Genomic DNA, 20,361 nt, shown 5'->3' on the forward strand with positions numbered 1-20,361 from the left:
TAAATCAAGAGAATTGAGTCATTCAATCTTTTTCTCTTGGCTTTTGCAGTGAGTACGCCCGACCTCACACAGGTTTTTCTCCGGGTGGAATGCAACGAAACGTACCAAGTGGACTGGGACTCGGCCCGCCAGCCATGGATCCCATGTTGCATTATCAGCTTGCTAGTATGTATGGTGCTGGAGCCCGAGAGCGTCTAGAACTGGAGTTGGAACGCGAGAAGCGAGAGCGGGAGCTCCGCGAACTCCGCGAGCGTGAGATATCGGATCGTTTTAAAGAAGAGATGCTTAAAAATGGAGCCGGAATGCCCCCTGGAATGGGAATGCCTGGTGGTCCTGGAGGTCTTGGACCGAGACTCTCCGGCCCTCTTGATCCGCATTGGCTCGAACTTCATCGCAGGTAATAAGAGGATGAAAATAATCAGCGTTAGCAACGGAAAGGTTATCTTAACAAACATGACAAAGCTCTCGTATTGGTTGCCGTCTGCCGATGTGATTAATGCTTTGGCGCATATTTTTCTCTTATTCTCCTTTTGTAACAGATATGGTGGAATGCCTGGTGGACCGCCTCCTGGTGCGGGATTAGGTCCTCCTCCCGGTTTTAGTTTGTATCAACTGGGAGGAAATCCGAGTGGAGGCGGCGGCGGACTAAATCCCATGGAACGAGAACGACTCGAGCGTCTCGGTTTGCAGCTGCCCAGCGGCATGGGGGGATCGATCGGCGGCCCTCCGGGATCGGGTGGTGGCGGCGGAGGAGGTGGACCTGGAGATCCCCGTTCGGAGGCCCAAGCGCGGGACCACCAAGCAGCGGTGGATCGGCTGCAGGCGGAGCGCATTCATGCAGCCATGGCGGACCAACTTCGACTTCAAATGGCTGGTCTTAACCCCGAACTCCACACTCACGCTCACGCCCACACTCACAATCACCTCCATCTCCATCCCTCAGGTCAAGACATGCCACCGCCGCCGGGATTCCCTCTCAACGCCGGATATCCCAGACCTCCGCCGGGAATGCTACACCAAGACAGCGCGCTGGGACTGCACCCCGCAGCCGCTGCTGCCATGCTGGGTCGTCCCTACGACGAACAGTTTGCTCGGCAGTTTGCAGCCGAACAGCAGCTCCAGCGGCAGATGATGGAGCAGCGATTCCCTCACCCCGGTGCTCCACCCTCTGGCCCGCCGTCTGGTCCTTCCCTACATCCCCATGCTCATCCCAATATTGTTGCTCAACACGAAGAGTACATTAGGTATAGTAATATTGGAACACGTGATGACGGCTTCTTCTGGTTCGGCCAGTTTCTTAATGAAGTATCATTGTCTCAATCCAGGCAACAGCAACAACGTGAGAGAGAGATGAAGGTGCGAGCCATCGAAGAAGCTGCACGTGGGGGTCGACCTTAGTTGGAGATCTTGAACGCCGAAAATGAATTTAAAACAATATTGTCCTTTTCTCGCGCTTTTCATCCCTTTTTAAAAACGATGGCTTTTAAAAGCAACAAAAAGCATGTTTTTTTATTGTTTTTTTTTTTTTTTTTCCTTTTTTTTTTAAATTTCTTTTCTCATTTCCTTTGTGTACATACTACCCTAACAAGTTTTGCTATCGTTTGACATTTTAAAGTAGTAACTGGCAATGCTATTAAGAGTGGAGTCCCACTGGTGTTTGAGCCAATCTCCCTCCTCTCTCCACATCTTGAAATTCTCGTGTTCTTGTACTATTGCGTGTGCAACTACAGTAATAAATATGAAGAGATTTTCTCTTACGGTTTCAGGTTTAGTTCAATTTTCTTTGTGTTATCTTGTTGTGCTTTAAAATGTTGTCGATCGCGGTTGAATTCAGCTTGATCAATAAGAAAACTTTTCAACTTTGTCATTGAACTAGGTAAGACAATTTAGCCAACAACATTTAACATGATTTGAGCTAATAATAATTAACTTTACATTTATAAGGTAAATTGATGATTTTTTCGTAAATTCCTTCGCAATAAATTTAAATTGCATCTAGTGAATGTTGCAGGATGCAAGAAAACTACAGGATGAGAAACCGAATTTAGGCAAGATAATTTAGACACCTAAATAAATGCTGAAATGACCAAAGAACGTGCAGACATTAATTCAATTTGCCATTTACTTCATTTATTTGAGTATTGACTTGGTTACTAATTAATTCTTGCTCAATTTCATGAATATACATTTCCTGATATTTCGTAGTATGGCCGAAGGCAAAATGCTTCTGTCGTGATGGCCAAATCTATGTTGATACTCTTATCAGTTGGTTTCAAGAACCACTAAGCCATTATTGTCTTTTTCGTTTGCCCCTGCACTTAGACGAATAACGTCGCCATCATCTCAGAACTAATCTCGGAAATAATTTCATTTACATTATTGTACAGTTCTTAAACAAGTAGGGGCAAAGCGCAAAGCTAAGGATTACAATTTATTTTCTTTATGTTTTTTAGATTGTCATAATACGTCTATAGGATTACAACAAATCGCCAAGCTGTGATTTCTCCTGAATCCTGATTTAGATCATAAGATAAAAATAACGGTGAAAATGAAATTAAAGAATTAGATAAAAGATAATATACTTGTGGTTAGTGGTTATACTACATATTCTCATCTAAAAATAGTTCATCGAATACGGTGCAAGGGAAAAAATTGACCGGAAATGGGCGGAAAAGAGGATCGGAGAAAACCAAATTTTTAAATTAAAATGTATTCCAAATAAAAATACTCCAGAAAAATGGTACTTCACTCAATTTCAATTTTATTTATTTCAATCAAGGCTGATAATATTTACCGAACCAATTCCAACCAAGATTTCGAACCTAATATCAGTAGGCTCAATAATCATATCCAATATATGGTAAGAATAACTGCCTTTTACTGATGATTCATAATTTATTCACGCATGTCTATTTCTATTATCTAATCTTCCTTATTATCTTTTTAATGTCTTTCAGACAATAAGTGCAATATAGGATACCGTAATAGATTTTCAGATTTTCAGGATCATCTGGGAAACCAGCGAATCAGCTACTTCTTTTCCGACGAGTTGCTCCACCAAAGACAGGGCGAATTCAAACGCCGTGCCAGGTCCTCGACTTGTTGTCACGTTACCTGAAAATGTGAATCAGTATTATTGTGTTGATCACTAAAAAACCTTAAACTATCAATGCTTACCATCAACTACCACTCTGTCCCCATCATTATATTGATAAGTATCAACCAGTCTTTCTTTCATGCTTGGATACGATGTTATATTTTTTCCACTGGCAATGCCATGAGATTTAAAGGCAATAGGAGCTGTTATTCAAATATAAACATGTGGATTATTGGTTCCACAGGCTTGCATTTAAATGTAAGCACCTGCACAAATTGCTGCAACAATTTTCCCTTCTTTTTCATGTTGCTTTAAAATTTGACCAACTAGTTGGGATTCACTTAGAAGTTCAGCTCCTTTTAACCCCCCAGGTAAAATAACTACATCATAGAGTGAGTTATTCTTTTGAGCTTCTTCAAGACTTGTATCTGGAAGAATTGACACCATCCGACTGCATTTGACAACTTCTTTTCCAGCAAGACCAGCAACCACTACATCTATCTACAATTACTAAGAATTACTGGCAATGTTATGTGATATTTTAAAAATTAAACTTACTCCCCCACGACGAAGAGTGTCAATCGTTATAACCGCTTCCATTTCCTCCGCTCCTGAAATCCAAATGAAAAAATTTAAACTTTTAAATATGAATGAAATAAACAGAAGACAAACAACAAATTGCTTATATTTTACCTTCTGCAAGAATGATAAGTGCTTGTTTAGTCATTGTATACAGAGAAAATTAAAAGCTTATTTTCAAAGAAACAATTTATGAACTCTTTTGGGACGAAACTACTGCAATGATAAGACTCAAAGTTGTATGTTTCGAGCGACAAAAGAACCGGCGTTTGACAGCAAACGAAAACTATAGATTAATTCAAAAACGTTAAAACGAAAGAGTAGTGGAGGGGACTGGAGGTAAAGGATCTTATGGCAATTCCGATTATCAATTCAAGCCTGGAGCTTGGGACTCCGAAAGTGTCCAAGTTATAAGTGAAACTTGTATTCTTTATCAATAGACTGCGCTGGCGTCTGTTCAGGCTGTACTTACATATGGCAGGGGGTTCGTCAAAATCAATGTATAAACTATAAAGCAGGGCAGAACAGTTTATAGGAACAGGGAACATAGGAATATTAGGGAAGCTTCAGCTTGAACCAGTGTCAAGTCTCAAGAAGTGGTCCGAATGCCCCGTTTCTTATAAGCTGCTTTTGAAAAGGAATTCCAAGAACGTATACTTCAAAAATCCGGAATCTGTCTATTTCGACAAAACGCAATGCGATTTAATGCTGCCAAGTGCCAAAGACCGCAGACATTTTTTTTAGGAATGTCCTTTTAATGTCTGTAAGACACTTATTTGCCTGTACCTTTTAGATTATTATTTTATATTAGGGAACCGTTTATTTATATGCGAGATTCGCAGATTCTTTCGGGGACGCGGGACAATGTACGTAATGGGATGTAAGGGTCGCTTTGGAAACCTTCTTTCCAATATTTGTGGACGACATATTTTTCGAAATTCGGCACGGTAATCCAAAGACATAAACCACCGCCACCCAGAAAAAATATTGGTCCATAGAATAGACCAGGGAATCTTTCTGGTGTTGTTGCGAGCCTCCACCAAACAAACAAGGCAACGAGAATCGGCTATTTCGAATTTCGATTAGATTGAAAGTTGAAACAAATCGAAACGCAACTTTGAGCCTTGTGGTCGAACGGGCAGGTAATAACACGCGTAACGTGTATCGATTGATTGGTCGTCACCAGACTAATACACTCACGACAAATATCAATGTTACCCTAACCAACAATGTTACCCCCCCAACCAGCGCTTTTAATAAAGGAAAGTAGATCGGGATAAGATTTCTCAATTCTCTTGTAGACTATGACGTCACCAACAAGAGAGTAGCGAGTGAGAGAAAGTACTTTTTAATACACTGCTGTGTCTAACGTACCTGAACGGGAGAAGAAACAAGGTTTGTTGAAAAAATTTAAAATCAGGTTGTGCAAAGATTTGTGCCGGTGCCCAATGAGAGTATGATAAAAAGTATGGTAACATTATTGCGCCACGAATCACTTGACTGAGAACCGCTGAGAACACTCTTTGTCTGCCCCCTTCAGGATACAATAAAGCAAGTCCGCTACATTATTTTCATAAGATAAAAAATACTTGACTAAGATAAAGTTAAAAAAACCCGAAAAAAAACACACATTTCAAAATCTGCAAATCATAAACTACTATCATGTATAAACAAAGAAACTTTGTCCATCCAAACATTTATGTCATACACGATATCTAGAAGCTAGAAAAGTATTCACAAATCACAAGTCAAGTCAGAACTTACAAGTTACACAGCACGTACAGTCGAAGTTGAGTTGAAAATAGATAACGATAGAAAAAGCAATCGTGAGTTTGCATTCCGTCTGCAACTCATTTAATATTGGTTTTACTTGCAATTAGATACGGTAAATCAAACCTTATCAAATTAATCCAGAGCTCGTGGAAACTGAGGCGACTATGCGAGGGTGACTATAGGCCTATCTAGTTGTTGATGACTTTGATGGAAAATCTTTTCACTTGGTCTGTTTCGCGTGACTAGCAATATAAACAAACTTTCTCAAAGGATTTGTGTTGTGTTGTCAGGGGTCAGTTAAATATTATGAAAGTTAATATATAAAGTGAAAATATTGGAAAATTCCAAATTTTCAATTTTCAATCTATTAAAATTCCAAGACACTCTCAATTTCATAATTTAACACTCAGAGACGGACTGCTCCTATTATTTCAAATATATTGGCGGAATACCGAGGCTTCGAAAGTGATTCATCACCGTTTGAAAAGTTTGCTGTTCCCTCCACTTGGCGACAATATGTCTGTGGCTCTGTACTGGTAATAACCAATCCATCCATGCCCCGATTGTCTTACGCCTGTTGGCCTGTTGGTCGCTTAATATTTCTTGCTCAATAAAATTTTTAAATGAAATAAATGGAGATTAAATGGAACAAATTATTACAAATTCAGTCTAACTGAGCTAGATTCATTAATTGAAATCCATGGCCATTGTGAATTGTTCCGTTTCAGTTAGACTTTTACAAAAAAAAAATAAGAACGTTACAGTGTCAGCTATAGAACCAGCTAGAACTCGGATCTAACCATCATAATTCACAGCAAACTCAAACGAAAAGGAACTTAAGAGCTTATATTTAGAAAGGGAAACACAAATATAACCATTCAGCTGAAGAGGGAAAGCGCGTCAATATATATTAACTCGTAACACGTCATGAAAGATAATAACCGACAATAAGATTTATTGACTAAAAAGGCGGAAAAAGGCGGGAAAAAGGTAGAGATCGATACACTTCATTTGAAATGTAGCCTATTACAGCTTTCCACTTATTAATTTTTAGAGGCATTTCTAATAATAAATTTAGTGGTGAAGGGCCTGCAAAACGCATTTTTCTGGAGCATTTAGCAATGCACAGGAGCACATAATTGCAGCAATGCGCATGTAGACCATGGCATCAATACAGCCTAGCTATATCTTTTTTAATTCACATATGTTAAATCTTAATTATTTTTTACTATCTTAATATTTTACAATAAAAAAGATCTTTTATTGTGAATTTAAAATGTTTATTTTGATAGTAACAGTTTTGTAAAGAAATAACCATCTCTTAATAAATAAGAATCAAATTCATTTGCCCATCTAGATCCCATACATAATGATCTTTAAAACTCAAAATCTTAAGGGGAGCTAGGCGACGTCAATATCCTCCTTCAACACGAACCCACTGAAATGAGTGTTGTGGTTTACATTGTCAAATAATTTTACTCCTGATGAAAGGTCATCAATCTGAACCCAGACTTGATCGCCAGTATTAAGTTCAGCGTCGACTGGAAGGTAAACGAACTTAATTGACGAGAAACGGGATTTACCTCATCAACCCAACCCATTCCGATTTTACCCCCATTCAAATAAAGTCTTGTGCCTAAATGAACAGTTGATGCTGAAGCTGTGAACTCTGCAACTCCCGTAAAGGAAAAGAAATAAGTTCCCTTTCGTGGGGCCGTAAATATTCCGGATGGTAAGTCCATGACATTTCCCTCATTCACCCGAGCAAGTTCGAACGGAATCGGAGTTTTGGTTTTGTCGAATGAAGAATTTCTCTGGACGTAGAAGTGGACGGGTGCTAATTTGATGTCGGCGTATCCGATCCGTTTTTGTAAATCTGCAAACGAAAAATATTAAATTAATTAAAATATTTTTTAAGTTTTGATGATTTTATTTTTGGTGATTTTTTTTTACTACAGCCAAACTTGAACAATAGAAAATTCAAAAACTATCTATTTTCATTCGAATAAAAATGGTAGTATGCTATTTAGTTCGATCCTAGTTGAGTCCATTTCCTTTCGTGCCACTACAAACTAGTTCAATTTAGACCTGAGTACCGGTATAAAATAAATATTTTCTCTTATTATAAAATATGAAGTCCCTTGTTTTCGCAGTTGAACCAAAATGAAATTCGTGTAAGAGAAGGAGTTTTTGTTCAATTAAATTTGTTTCACTCGTTTTTTCTCATTCTATAATTAAAGGCTTTAAAATTAATACTTTACCATTTAGTTGTGTAGTCAAATCCGCATTGACAGCATTCGTGCTGCTCAATTCCGTGGTTATTGATTTCAAATTATATGTTGTCGTTTCCATATGACTTAAAGATGCTGAACATTCGATAAAACGAAGTTTAAATACAAAAAAATAGATTAATTTTCACTCATTTCTATTTCTCAGACTTTTTCGGCGGCATTCACTTACAACTTAATGCACGCTTCGAATTATTTATTAAGAATTAAAGTAAAAATTCTAAGTAGCAAATTTAAATATTACAAAAAAAAGGTTTAAACGGATAAATTTCGCGTAAAGCTTGCCATAAATTTTCAACAATTAATTAATTTCATAAGACATACCGTTAAATTCTGCCGACAATTTCTCAATGACTCCCTTCGATTGTGTTAGCTCATTTCTCGTAATTTCCAAGCTCTTCAAAGCCACTGCAAACCCAACCGAAAAATCAAAATGTACAACAATTGTTTCGTCGAGCGTAAAATAAGTCTCTAAAATCCTATTAATAATTAGCCTACACAAATTACCTGCTAGATTTTCTTCTGTGACCTTTATTTTATCTGCAAACATCTGTGAAGTTGCTGCAAAATACTTTTTATTTTCTGAAAAAACAAACAACTTTAGTTTACTCTTCTTCTTCAAGTAATCGGCCGAAAAAAACCTTGTAGTTCTTTTTTCAAATTGTTCGATGTGACTTGAGATGCTATCGACGATTTTCCCAAAATTTATTATAGCTTTTAATATAGCGAATAATTAATTCATTTTATGTAATATCACCTTCCCTTATGTCGTTCACATCTTTCGCCAATTTGGTTTCCATGTTTGCCAATAATTCTTGTTTTGTTTCTGCCAATTCAAAATGTTAAAAAAATTTTTGAATGCTGGGTTTACTATGTGCTAGATCAAAAATAACTTATATGAATTACCTTGGAAAATGTGGTCCAATTTTCCAGCGACATCTAAATTTAATACGCACAATCAACCATTATTAAAAAGTTAAAAGTTCTATTTCATAAAAACCTTAAATTACTTGACAATTCTTTGGCGAAATTCAATTTACTTTCTTCTAAATCTTTTTTTAATTCTAAAAAATTTTGAAATGATTTCCTGTTAATTTATTTTTGGTCGTTTTATAAGTGAAATTATTTAAATTTTGGACCTTTCACTTGTATTGACAAATCTTCCTGAGATATTCCTTCTTCATCAATAAAATAAGTATTTAGAAATGCGGGAGAAATTTGTAAATAAAAAAAAATCTATTTGAATACTGTAGGTTTGTGTCGACAAATCTTCTTGGGATATTCCAACTCCATCATTGAAACAAGTATCTAGAAATGGAATTAAAATTTGAATTATTTCGTGAATCCATTACAGTATAAAAACGCTATCAGCCCACCGTCGTTAATAAATTGAGGATTAAATTCAAGTCGCAAATGTTCAAATTGTTTGGGATCAATTCGCATTTGAGTTTTCACTCGATCGCAATCTTCCCGTGTCGGACAGATCAAGGTAAACCTGAGTGATGGCTTATACGGAATCCACTCATTGGTCAATAAGAAATCAGCAGATTGTACTTTACTGGTCAGCCTAACACTGTCGAAAGGATGGACTTTCACGTGGCTGGGCTCGATTTGTTGACTGAGGAGCTGGTTGAGGTGTTCGACCACTTTAGTTCTGATTTCTTGATTTCCAACTGAATAACTGACACTGAGAATTCCCTTAGGAGTGACTGTTTGGTTATTAATAGAAGCGACGTTCAAGTGATTTAGGAGAGTGATCGGGGAGTAGAAATAGATTTTCTTGTTGTTTGAAGTGGATTCACTATCGTAAATATTGACACAGTTGGATTTGTATAGCACGGAGGATAATTTAGTCGGCTTTTTATCCTCGAGAGTTTTATAGTATAGGGCAGAATCAGTTGGAAGATCAGGTAGTTCGAATTCCGAAGAAGCAAAACTTGCCAGAAAAAGAATCGATGCAACTACCAGTTGCCAAGACAACAAAATCCCCATCTGTAAGTGGCAACTGAAAATTGTCGAAATAAAATGTCAATAGAGATGAAAATCATGATTAAGATACCTCTGAAATAGCGAACGACAATGTGCGGTTGCTTCAGTAAATAGTAGCTAAAGATGTGACGCTACGAATTCAACGTATACGTAATAAAAAAACTTCGAAGTTTTTTATGCGACGGACTAAAGCGGAAACAACCTTCTTTCTGGTCTCGTTCGTGCATAGTAAGATCACGGCCACTCGCCAGTGCCTGAGGAAAAACATCACTGCCAAAGCCGCGCCTATTTTACCTACTGCATTCCACCACCCATCTCCAAAAGTTGTGCTGTACCAACAATGTTAACAACCTGTTAGAGAACTAAGACTCTTCGACTCTAAAAAAACACTGTGTCCTATAAAAGAAATCAGGAGTGTAATGCGCACATCGGCTGCCATAAGCTCCAGGCCTAAAAGAACGGTTGTGGCTGTAACCCTCGACTAAGCACCCTTCCTCCAGTCCATCCAGTCCCGCTTTACTGTAAACCCCCTTTTCCATCCCAGCGATTTTCATTGCACTGGCGTTTGCCATACCTTCTTTTGCATGTAAACAACGCTATGCCATGACTTAGAGCATCACACCTCTCGCCCACGTTTGAATCCCTTCCGATTCATCGGCGTTCGTTCCGTCGTTCCTCATAGATCCTCAGTTCCTCGGAAATATATAAATTCCACTATTTCTCGCAGTGAAACTATTATGTATCGATAGCAATGCATAAGCAAATGCAAATTCAATCGATAACATTCGTTCTGCCGATCGAAACCACTAGATGGCGCCGTGCAGTGCTTTGGAATGATTCAATTGATTCCTAAAATAAATGCAATAAATGCTTCCTAAATAAAAGAAAACTCGAGAGCTATTAATTTAGCGTTCATTAGCGTCATTTGGCGTTCCATACGCGCCAGGACATTGCAGAAGACGTAGTTCTGGCGCGCCAGTTTTGAAACCAGGTTGGCCGGATAAGGGGTTCATTGGTTGTCTCCACCTAACGCTCAATACTTAAACCTCTTTCACAAATTTGACCGTTTTCCTAATAATTATGCATCTTTCATTCTTCCTAATGATTCTTTTATTTCTTATCAGTTCTTTTATGATTTATCAGTCAAACTGAAGAGTTGTATTTGCGAAGCTGTGCGGACAAGAAAAACGGAACTTTGGCTATTGACGTGCATCCAGCGTAGATAATTTAATTACTGTATTTGCTTAAGAATATAACATCCCAGAAAGTGAAAAAAATCCTACCAAAGTGTCGGGCTCTGAATTTCATCTTTCTTGTAACTTAGGCACGTTGCAAAACGAGCTTATTTATTAGACTAATTGATTAATAGATGACGCGGCTTGCACCGGCGCCCGTCAAGTGAAAAAAAAAAAAAAAAAAATGTTGAGCTTCCTACTCCTATTTTTCGTCAACATCTCCTCATTTCTCGGGTTACAGCCCTAAACCCATAATCAATGGCAGTAAAAGAGATAAATTTTTAGGCTAGAAAGTAAATTAGCAACCAAATACTAAAACACAACTGAAAAACCAATTCTTATTGAATTAACCATCTTCTTTCATGTAAAAGTAGCAGTGACTGTAAATTGATATTTATTATTGAAAAATCATAGTTTAAATATATCTGTAACAATTGATCTTACATAAGACAATTAATATAACAGGGTTCGTCAAAATCAATGTATAAACTATAAAGCAGGGCAGAACAGTTTATTATAGGAACAGGGAACATAGGAATAGGGAAGCTTCAGCTTGAACCAGTGTCAAGTCTCAAGAAGTGGTCCGAATGCCCCGTTTCTTATAAGCTGCTTTTGAAAAGGAATTCCAAGAACGTATACTTCAATAATCCGGAATCTGTCTATATTTCGACAAAACGCAATGCGATTTAATGCTGCCAAAGACCGCAGACGGTTTTTAGGAATGTCCTTTTAATAATGTCTGTAAGACACTTATTTGTCTGTACCTTTAACATTATTATTTTATATTAGGGAACGGTTTATTTATCTGCGAGGTTCGCAGATTCTTTCGGGGACGCGGGACAATGTATGTAATGGGATGTAAAGGTGCGTTCACAGTTCACACTGCCACTAACGCAGCGTTACGGAGCATAGCGTGAATAAATACAAAATATACCTCCTCAGTACCTCCTGAATATTGACCGACAGGTGGAACTCCTAATTCGGGTGTACGACGTTCAGGCCCGGTCATTCAGGCCCGCGTCTTTCAGGCCCACTTTTATTGGGCCTGAACGTCGCAAAAATTGGGCCTGAAAGGCGGACTTGAATGTCATTCAGGCCCAATATAATTTTTTATGTTTTTCACAGTTAAATATATTTGAAATACATTTCATACCTAAGAATATTTAAACCTTTTTAAATAATGATGAATGAATAATATATAAAATAATGAAGCGACTTCTCACGAAAATTTTCGCCAGTGTTACATAGGCTGGTAAGAATCCCTTGACTTAACTCATTGGAAGCGTTTTTTATCAGTTACTCATACAAATGTATTTCTATTATTTCATGTGCCCTTTTTGGTGAAAACTGCAATCAAAGGGAAACATTAACCTCAACCAGAAATTTAATGCTGTCGAGGAAAGGAAGTTTTTGATTTCATATAGATTCCCAGTTTTCACGACTTCTTTTATTAGTTGATTGTTGAAGTTGTAGAAAGTATAATAAGGGAAAATAAAATTGCTCACTCCCCATTTTGCATTCTGTATATCTAACTATTCACCAAGTAAGAAAAAGAAATAGGCAAAGTTTTGGAGAAGTTAATAACTGTGTAATTAATTTAAAAAAAATCATAGATTGCAGAAGAATAAACTAAAAAAATACTTATATTTCAATTAAAAATAGAAAAAAAACTACAATCAAAACTTTGTTAGGTAGAAACTAAGTAAACATAGCATTTTATTATTTATTAATAGAATTTCGAAAATAATTACTGATTTTGGTTTAGCGAGAACTTTAATTCTAAAGACAAGACGAACGTTATTCACACAAATTTAATACATCATACCTTGAATTACTATAGAAAATCCTATTGACAGGGACATACTGTTTTTTTTTCTTAGGAGAAAAATGAAACCCAGTTTGGGGTAAAAGAAAGTGGTAACAATTTTGCCATAGATTTCTTCGGGATTTCATTATTTGGCTTGCATAATTAAACATCCAAATCCACAATGAATTCCTCAAGTAGGGGAGAGTGGGGCTAAAAGGCCTGGGGGCAAGTCACTATTTTCTTATTATTTAGCTCTGTATTTAATTTAAAAAATTTAGCTTTGAACCATGTGTGCATCATTATCATGCGCAATAGAGCTTTTTCCGTTTGGTTCGGGTAAGTAGAGCGAAAAGTCGTGCGGCTAGTCGACTAGTGCGCACCATGGCGGGGGATAGCCGAAACTTGCTGCAGACTTTGCTTGATCCGGTCAATACCCCCCACATAAGGCCATGTACTGTAACCTGTCAGGCTGTCAGCAGCAAAAGTGAAACCTATTTTATTTCTTAAGTGTTTAAAATGGTAACAGCTTTTTGTTTGATATGTTCAACTTATGAAAAAAAAGAGATCGCCGAAGTTTTTTCAAAGTGAAATGAGTTCTTTCTCAATTGAATTACTATTAATGTTGCATTCTGGCACTTTGAAAAATAACCATAATGATTTGCGTGCTTGTCAATTCTTCAATCAAGTTGATTATGGTTGAGTAGGCCCATTGAGGTGTCAGTTTGATTTCATGAAAAGTAATTATTGAAACTAAAGGTGGATACGAACAAATGTATTTGATTTTATTCTGGTGAAAGATGAAATTGATTTTTTTGAATAATTGGCAATATTATAGTTACTTTTCTTTGGCTGTAGCATTTCAAATATATTGCTCGATTGATGTATTCCATGCTTCAAAAATTTCCGTGGAGAAGAAAAAGAAAGGTTCGTAAGTTTGAAAAGGTTATTACGAAATGTTCTATTACCGTCTTTCCCATTTAACAAGAAGTGTCTTCGATTTTTTTCTTCTTTGTCCTCCCGAATTCCTTAACCAGGAGCATACTGTTACTGATGATGCAATCAAGATCTATTTAAATGTAATTTATGAATTTTGAAAAAATTCTATTAATTAAATAAAAGGTTTGTTATTGAATGTAATTGATGATACTGTTTGGTTGCATTGTCATGGCACCGATGAGGGGTGTAATGGGATATTCGTATGTCAGAACGCCATTTTCCTTGGGTTGCTCAATAACCTATGGCATATTGGAAATAATTGGATTTATGTGTATGCCTTTTTTTCAATCATGGGATAATTTTTCAAAACTAACCTGCGCATTTGATTTGAACTTAAGTTCATATTTGTGAAGCTGTAGTTCTTAGTCCAGAGCTATACTGGACTGTGCTACCAGAGAATAGATAAATACTTCCTTCGCAAACATGAGCAATCCGTTTAAATAACTGATTTAAAAACCATTTTTTATAAGAAAGCAAAAAGAAACGAAAGAAAGGAATAAGTGGTTGTGAATTTAGTGATGAAATAAAAAAAAACTGCGGCGTTTTCAGGTTAACATCAGCGAATATTTGCACCATTGAAATTCATTATCGGAGTGGAAGTAATCGACTTCTGAAATATACAGATAACAGATTCCTACGAGTTCAACTGGGAAAATGTATTTCAAAAACTTTTAGGAAATATAATTTGCTTAACGTTGTAATTTGGTTTGTAGAGTTGCTTGCTGTTTCAGCCAAATGATACCTTAATTCGAGTTTTGAGGCATGGGTTAAGCCATCTAAGCGGAGAATCTGATCAAATTTTTCGTGAAGCAAAGGAAATACCAGAAGACAAACAGCTGAATCCCGTATAAAATAATTTGTTTCGGTGTTAATCGTAAAAATGCATTTCAAATACTCCCTATTTAGAAAGCTTTGTTTGTTCATGGAGACGATTGTCGTCTGGAGTTATAAAATTTTTCTCATCGATATATATAGGTTTTGTTACCTTACAGTGTTTTGAAACCTTTCCGCACTTATATGTCTTCTATAACTAGTTGTTTTTGGGGGTTTTAAGGCAAATCCGCATGATTTCGGATAATATTTCTTTTTTTTTGTGTCTTCAGTTTGTTACATGTGAACACAATGCAAATTGAAATAAAATCTATTATTTCTGTTTGATGAAATTTGTATTTCAAACTTTCATGCCATCTAGATTAGGTATCATCAATGTTTGTGATGAATCAGAAACATCATTTTCATTTGAGACATTAAAAAGAAAGAAAAATGTGAAAATGACTTTCGGAATGCAATGCTGATTACATTTAACTTGGCAATTTAGTCAGACATCACGCCTTTTTACCTTAAACGGCAAGCTCTATTACAAAGAATGAGATGTATGGATGGGAGTATAGACGATTCTTTCAATGGCATTCAAGTTGTATGGTATCTAACATTGGTAAAGGAAGTTATTCTTGCAGTACTGTAGTTGCAAAGACTAGCCAATCTTGTACATTTGAATATGCTTACACTTAATGGGATGTTCAAGTCATATAGAGTATTTGGCTTTTCAAACTTTTAAATGTTTTTTTTTTTATAAATCTGTAGGTTTTTTTGTTAATATTACATAATTTTTGTATGATTCAAATTTTGGTCATATAAGTTGGGCTATGATTGGTTGCTGGATTTAGGAATCCTCCTCTGAGTTTTCGTTTTTTTGTGAAATTTTTCTTATGGATGAATTCATCACGCAAGATACTAAACGTAAAAAGAACAAACCTGGCGTTTCCCTACTCTCTGCATAACATAAAAAAGAGACAACCGATGTCAGCCACCAACGACACTTCTATACAAACACAACTTTAAATAAATAAAAAACGTTCAACTAAAAATATACCTTAAACTTTATGTACTTTCTGTACTTCTGAAACTTTGTGTGTTTTTGTCACAGACAAAATCGAAAGACTTTGTGTTTTTTTGAGCCTAGAGGAAAGACTTTAACATGAAACACCGGTGATACCGGACCTAAAGGAGATTATGAGACTGAACCTTTGTGTGATAAGGGTTATTATGAATAGGATTTTCTTATTTTGGCGTTCACTTGTGAAATGTATTGTTTTTTTAAACCAATAAGTTACGTGTTATTTTGATCATTTTACTAGGTGTAGCGTAGCTATAGCATATGCACTCAATAGATATATCATGTATCCCGTAGCAATGCAATATGATATACCACCCGCTACTATATAACGCGCTGCCCCTTGTAGTCAATAGTATATTCACTGTAGTCATTCACAGTAGTGCAGTCATTCATTACATGTACCGTGCACTGTGTAGGCATTGAGAGCCTACGAGAGAATACACACACGAGAATATTACACTAGGTTGAAAGGAAGATAGTGAAGGGTGATAGTGGGTCCAAAGGTAATAAGGGAGAAATCAAAGTTGATATATATTGGACCTAATGGAGATAAGGGGGATGTGGGTTAGTATAAAAACATATTTTGACATTTCAATGTTTTGGAATGAAATGGTGGACGCCAGCAGAAGGTGGGGCATAAGTCCCTCCAGGCTATTAGCCGTAGCAATCAATGATCGATAATCAATCAATAAAAATTCAATTCTTATCTCACATCCCTAAATTTTATACCTATTTTTTCTTCTTCTAGCAGTGACACGTGAATACTGTATTACAACTCATTGATTCAGCGAGATACGAAATATGGCCGAAGCGTTGCGCGATAGTAATTTGGTAATTTTACATTGTATTTTGAAGTGTTTTTTTTTGGGATGCGTTACGTTCAGGCTAGTACTCTTCCCGCCTGTACATTTGTGACCATGCATTAGTCATTCAGGCCAGCAGTCTGAATGACCTCGAAGTGTTCACGTTTTGGGGATTTTTTTCTTCCGCTCCCATTACATTCATATCCTGGGAAACAGGCTTAGTGACAACCGTGTTTTGTTGGCTGGCCTGAACGTCATCCATCGTTTATTGTGTTATTAGTAATTTACCAATTTTTAAATTACAGGTCGAAGATACTATTCCGGATGAAATCATGGGAACTACCAGACTGAACAGACATAGAGTAAATACATTTTATATTTCTTGTTCACACCAATCAGTCTGCCAATAATCCGTAATTTTTGAACTTTAGGTCCGATGTGATTACAAACCTGACAAGAGAGCCATGAAATTCGATCCTTCCCTCGCCGATGTTCCTCCATGTCTAGCTGAATCGCAGACTAGAGAAGGAATGAGATTGCATCGGTTAGAGCAATCTAGGTAAGAAATTAAGAGTAAGAGAGAATTGTCCTGATTGTTGCGCGCTTAATTTTCTTTTCTTTCAATAGGTACCAGTGTGATGCACCATCAAATACATGTTATCTTTCTTATAAAGACAATAATAGCTTGAATCGCCACATCAAAGAAAAACATTCAGAACATAGAAACATCAATCCCGATGAGGGAACTATTCTTAGGCGTTCTGATAGAATTTCATCCCGAAATGTCCCCGCAACACCTCCTTCCAGCAAGGTTGTTTTAAAAATAATTTTTTATAAATTTAAGTCACGTTATAATTTTCATTGTAGTCTAGGGTCATTGATGACAATTTAAGCGATGAATTAAGAGATCTCAGTAAAAAAAAATGACAAATCCCGATGAGGGACCTATTCTTGGGCGTTCTGATAGAATTTCATTCCGGAATGTCCCCGCAAAACCTCCTTCCAGCAAGGTTATTTAAAAAATAATATTTTATAAAATTAAGTCGCGTAATAATTTTCATTGTAGTCTAGGGTCATTGATGACAATTAAAGCGATGAATTAAGAGATCTCAGTAAAAAAATGACAAGTTTAGAACGAAAGGTTTCCGAAATGCAAATCGAGAAAGAAGAGCTCCAAGGGAAGTTGGAGGGGGAGTTGAGCGAGGTTAAGCGGGAGTTGAGAGATGTTAAGGGGGAGTTGAGCGATGTTAAGGGGGAGTTGAACGGTGTTAAAGTGGAGTTGAACGAGGTTAAGGGGGAGTTGAATGTGTGCAAAGGGAAGGTGTTTGACCTTCAAGATAAAATTGGCGATATTGAAGTTTCATCAGAATTAAGTCTCGAGGAAGACGAGGAGGAAGACGAGCAGCAGCAGCAACGTCAATCCATATGAAATCATATATACTATAGTAGTTAATTTGCCAACCCCCAGCCATTTTCCGCCTTTCCCCTCTTTAGCCTTCCTTTCATTTTGAAGTATCGTCTGTTCTATTGCGTGGTCCTCTCGCAAGAACTGTAATTGTCACATTTATGTTCTCAGTTACTTCTATTTTTCTCAGTGTTCTCAGTGTAGTCAGTGCCCAGATTGCAGTGTTGAAGTATTCAAACCAAGTTGCTCCTCAACGAAACTTCCACTCTAATTTAGTTGCCGAATCCCAGAAAAAGGCACGATCTCTGAAAGGTTACTCAGGGGCTCTTCTTCCCGGTCGATGCACCATAAAATATTGGGCATAAAACTCAAACACAAGTTTTACTGGCCAACTCTGCAGCATTCGCTGCACTAAATTGTATTCACAGCAAAAATACAATAAATCACGAACAGTAAGACGATGGCTTCGGATGAACGAAGCCGAAAAACACGCAATCAAGTTCTGCACGAGGCATCACGAAAAAACGCTTTTTAATTCAAGTAAACGACGACGACGAGACTGACCATCCAAAACGGCTGCTGCGGCCAGACTGGCGAAAACGGGGCGAAATTCTTTAGGCCTCACAATTAGGGGTAGGGTGACATAAGACAATAGAAAAGGGCGTGGGGTAGAGGTGAGCGCCACCTAGAACATATAAACGGGAGAGGGATGGGAAAAAACAAGTTTGGACTTGTCTTGACTTCCGGCGAGACGAAACAGAAAATACAAACAAATGAAGATCGGGCACCAATTTTCAAATTAATAAGCCAGCAGAAGGTGGTGCATAAGTCCCTCCAGGCTATAAGCCGTAGCAATCAATGTCAATTGCAACTGCCGAAAAGCTTCTGGGTTCACTATATTTGAAGGCCTCTATAAATTCAATGGGCCTAATGTGAAGGCTGATACATAAGACCTTCTGCTGGCTTCCACCAGGAGCGCAGCGGACCGTACGAAAAAATGGCTGCAAGCCAGGGACGGAAACCAGCTAAATTATCCTTTAACTAAATTAGTCATATCTCAACCAATAAAATCCGGAAAGGAAATTCCTTTTGGATTTCGGTGGTTGAGATTGCATCAAACCTTTTTTAAAAATTAGTTTTTTCCCTAGCTCCCCTGCTTTTCCGAAAATTGATGTCGAAGCCCCCCCACTTTCTGACAAAATTCAAAAAACTCAAACTTTAGAGCTAAATAACTCCTAAACGTGTGGGAATTTCGTCATTCTGCAAACGCAGGTAAATCCGGCGTGCGAAGACAAAAATGACTAATGCCTTTTCCGGATTTAGATCTGGAAAGCCGCTCCCGGATTTCGGTCTACTTGAGTCGTGGATCACTTGTTTACAATGATCTTGGTTAGAATTATCAATTTGTTCAATACTTTTGTTTCATATGATCGCAGGGAGATACAGGTTCAACTGGCGATATCGGAGTAAATGATGAACAGGATCCAAAGGTTATAAGGGAGAAATCGGAGTTAATGTTGGACCTAAGAGAGCAAAGAGAGATAATAAGGGTTATGTTGGTGTCCAAGGTGAAATTGGAATTTAAGACCTTGGACCTAAGGGTAATAAGGGAGAATATTTAAGTAAAAAATATTTTTATTTAGATTTCATGGTTCAAAATTTTAAGTCCTACGATAGAAGTACTTTTTATTGATTTTTTGCTAAATAATTTAACGAATTTTTCTTCATTATTTCATTTTATCCGTTTAAAATGTGGTATTACCTAAATATTTGACCTTGTACGAATGTATAGGAGAAACTGGTCTATCTGGAACAACCAGATTTTCAGGCATAAAGGAAAACATTGGACAAAAGGGAGACACCATCAGAGAAAAGGGAGACAGGGGTCCATTGAATGAAAAAAAGGAAGATGTCGGCTCATCTCAACAGACATCAGACCTTCTAGGGAAAGAGGTCCAAAGGGATTTGTCGATCCATCGACTAATTTGATCATTTGGTTTAAACGGAGCAAAAAGGAAACAAGCTGGCACGACTGGTCTCGCTGGATCAAAAGGTGCTACAGAACAAACTCGGCTTTGGAAGACCAACTGGATTATATTACTTACATCATCCAGCTACTTATGTCTAATTATCAAATAGGCCTGTGCTTTTTTTCTTTGAATAACTCGCAATTAGATGCATTATTTTAACGCCTTGTATGAAATTACAAAAAATGAGTTTCAAATAGTAAATCACATGTATGCAATAAAGTGATTTTATATTTTTAGTGTGCTACTTAAAAATTTTCTCGAGTTTCAGTTCGTTACTCATTTAAGATATTTGGATTATACATACTATAAATTATCTATCTAAATCAAAAAAATTATTCAACTGCATCACTTCAACTGCAGTTGAAAGAGATAAGACCTATCACGATAATACCCAGTTAGTATTCAACGACAAAAGTTATGGTAATTCGTTGACAATTGCCAAAACTACATTTAGTTTATCAA

The 20,361-nt window shown here is 37.1% G+C and overlaps 3 protein-coding genes across 10 annotated transcripts in view; 1 reads left to right on the forward strand and 2 right to left on the reverse strand.

Annotated features, from left to right (window-relative positions):
* Positions 1 to 1,757, forward strand: part of LOC124341857 (arginine-glutamic acid dipeptide repeats protein-like) — a 30,921-nt gene extending 29,164 nt beyond the window's left edge. For 3 of the 4 annotated variants that reach the window (XM_046794805.1, XM_046794804.1, XM_046794807.1), the window contains 3 exons: positions 50 to 397; positions 540 to 1,244; positions 1,326 to 1,757. In XM_046794805.1, coding sequence (XP_046650761.1) covers positions 50 to 397; positions 540 to 1,244; positions 1,326 to 1,398 — 1,126 coding nt within the window. In that variant the 3' untranslated portion in view covers positions 1,399 to 1,757. The remainder of the gene's footprint in view (positions 1 to 49; positions 398 to 539; positions 1,245 to 1,325) is intronic. The other variant, XM_046794806.1, reaches the window with a different exon arrangement.
* LOC124341860 (protein dj-1beta-like) overlaps positions 1,601 to 20,361 on the reverse strand; it is a 113,374-nt gene continuing 94,613 nt past the window's right edge. The window contains exons 2-6 of one of the 2 annotated variants that reach the window (XM_046794815.1): positions 3,791 to 3,962; positions 3,656 to 3,708; positions 3,364 to 3,598; positions 3,178 to 3,300; positions 1,601 to 3,114 (exon numbers count right to left, since the gene is read on the reverse strand). In XM_046794815.1, coding sequence (XP_046650771.1) covers positions 2,993 to 3,114; positions 3,178 to 3,300; positions 3,364 to 3,598; positions 3,656 to 3,708; positions 3,791 to 3,824 — 567 coding nt within the window. In that variant the 5' untranslated portion in view covers positions 3,825 to 3,962 and the 3' untranslated portion in view covers positions 1,601 to 2,992. Of the gene's footprint in view, positions 3,115 to 3,177; positions 3,301 to 3,363; positions 3,599 to 3,655; positions 3,709 to 3,790; positions 4,060 to 20,361 lie in introns of those variants that run through there. The other variant, XM_046794814.1, reaches the window with a different exon arrangement.
* Positions 6,713 to 10,190, reverse strand: LOC124341859. Of its 4 annotated transcripts, none has more exons than XM_046794811.1 (12): positions 9,797 to 10,190; positions 9,114 to 9,729; positions 8,986 to 9,045; positions 8,877 to 8,915; positions 8,748 to 8,801; positions 8,644 to 8,676; positions 8,495 to 8,563; positions 8,379 to 8,420; positions 8,245 to 8,319; positions 8,062 to 8,145; positions 7,711 to 7,815; positions 6,713 to 7,325 (listed from the first exon to the last, which is right to left on the reverse strand). In XM_046794811.1, exons 2-12 carry the CDS (start codon positions 9,727 to 9,729, stop codon positions 6,925 to 6,927), a joined length of 1,578 nt encoding a protein of 525 aa, XP_046650767.1. In that variant the 5' UTR covers positions 9,797 to 10,190; the 3' UTR covers positions 6,713 to 6,924. The 4 variants fall into 4 exon arrangements, with proteins under 4 accessions (XP_046650767.1, XP_046650768.1, XP_046650766.1 ...); XM_046794812.1 differs by having other exon boundaries at positions 8,877 to 8,912; positions 9,114 to 9,742; XM_046794810.1 differs by having other exon boundaries at positions 9,114 to 9,742; positions 9,797 to 10,189.

Source organism: Daphnia pulicaria, chromosome 6 (assembly GCF_021234035.1).
Source record: "Daphnia pulicaria isolate SC F1-1A chromosome 6, SC_F0-13Bv2, whole genome shotgun sequence".
NCBI classification, from domain to species: domain Eukaryota; kingdom Metazoa; phylum Arthropoda; class Branchiopoda; order Diplostraca; family Daphniidae; genus Daphnia; species Daphnia pulicaria.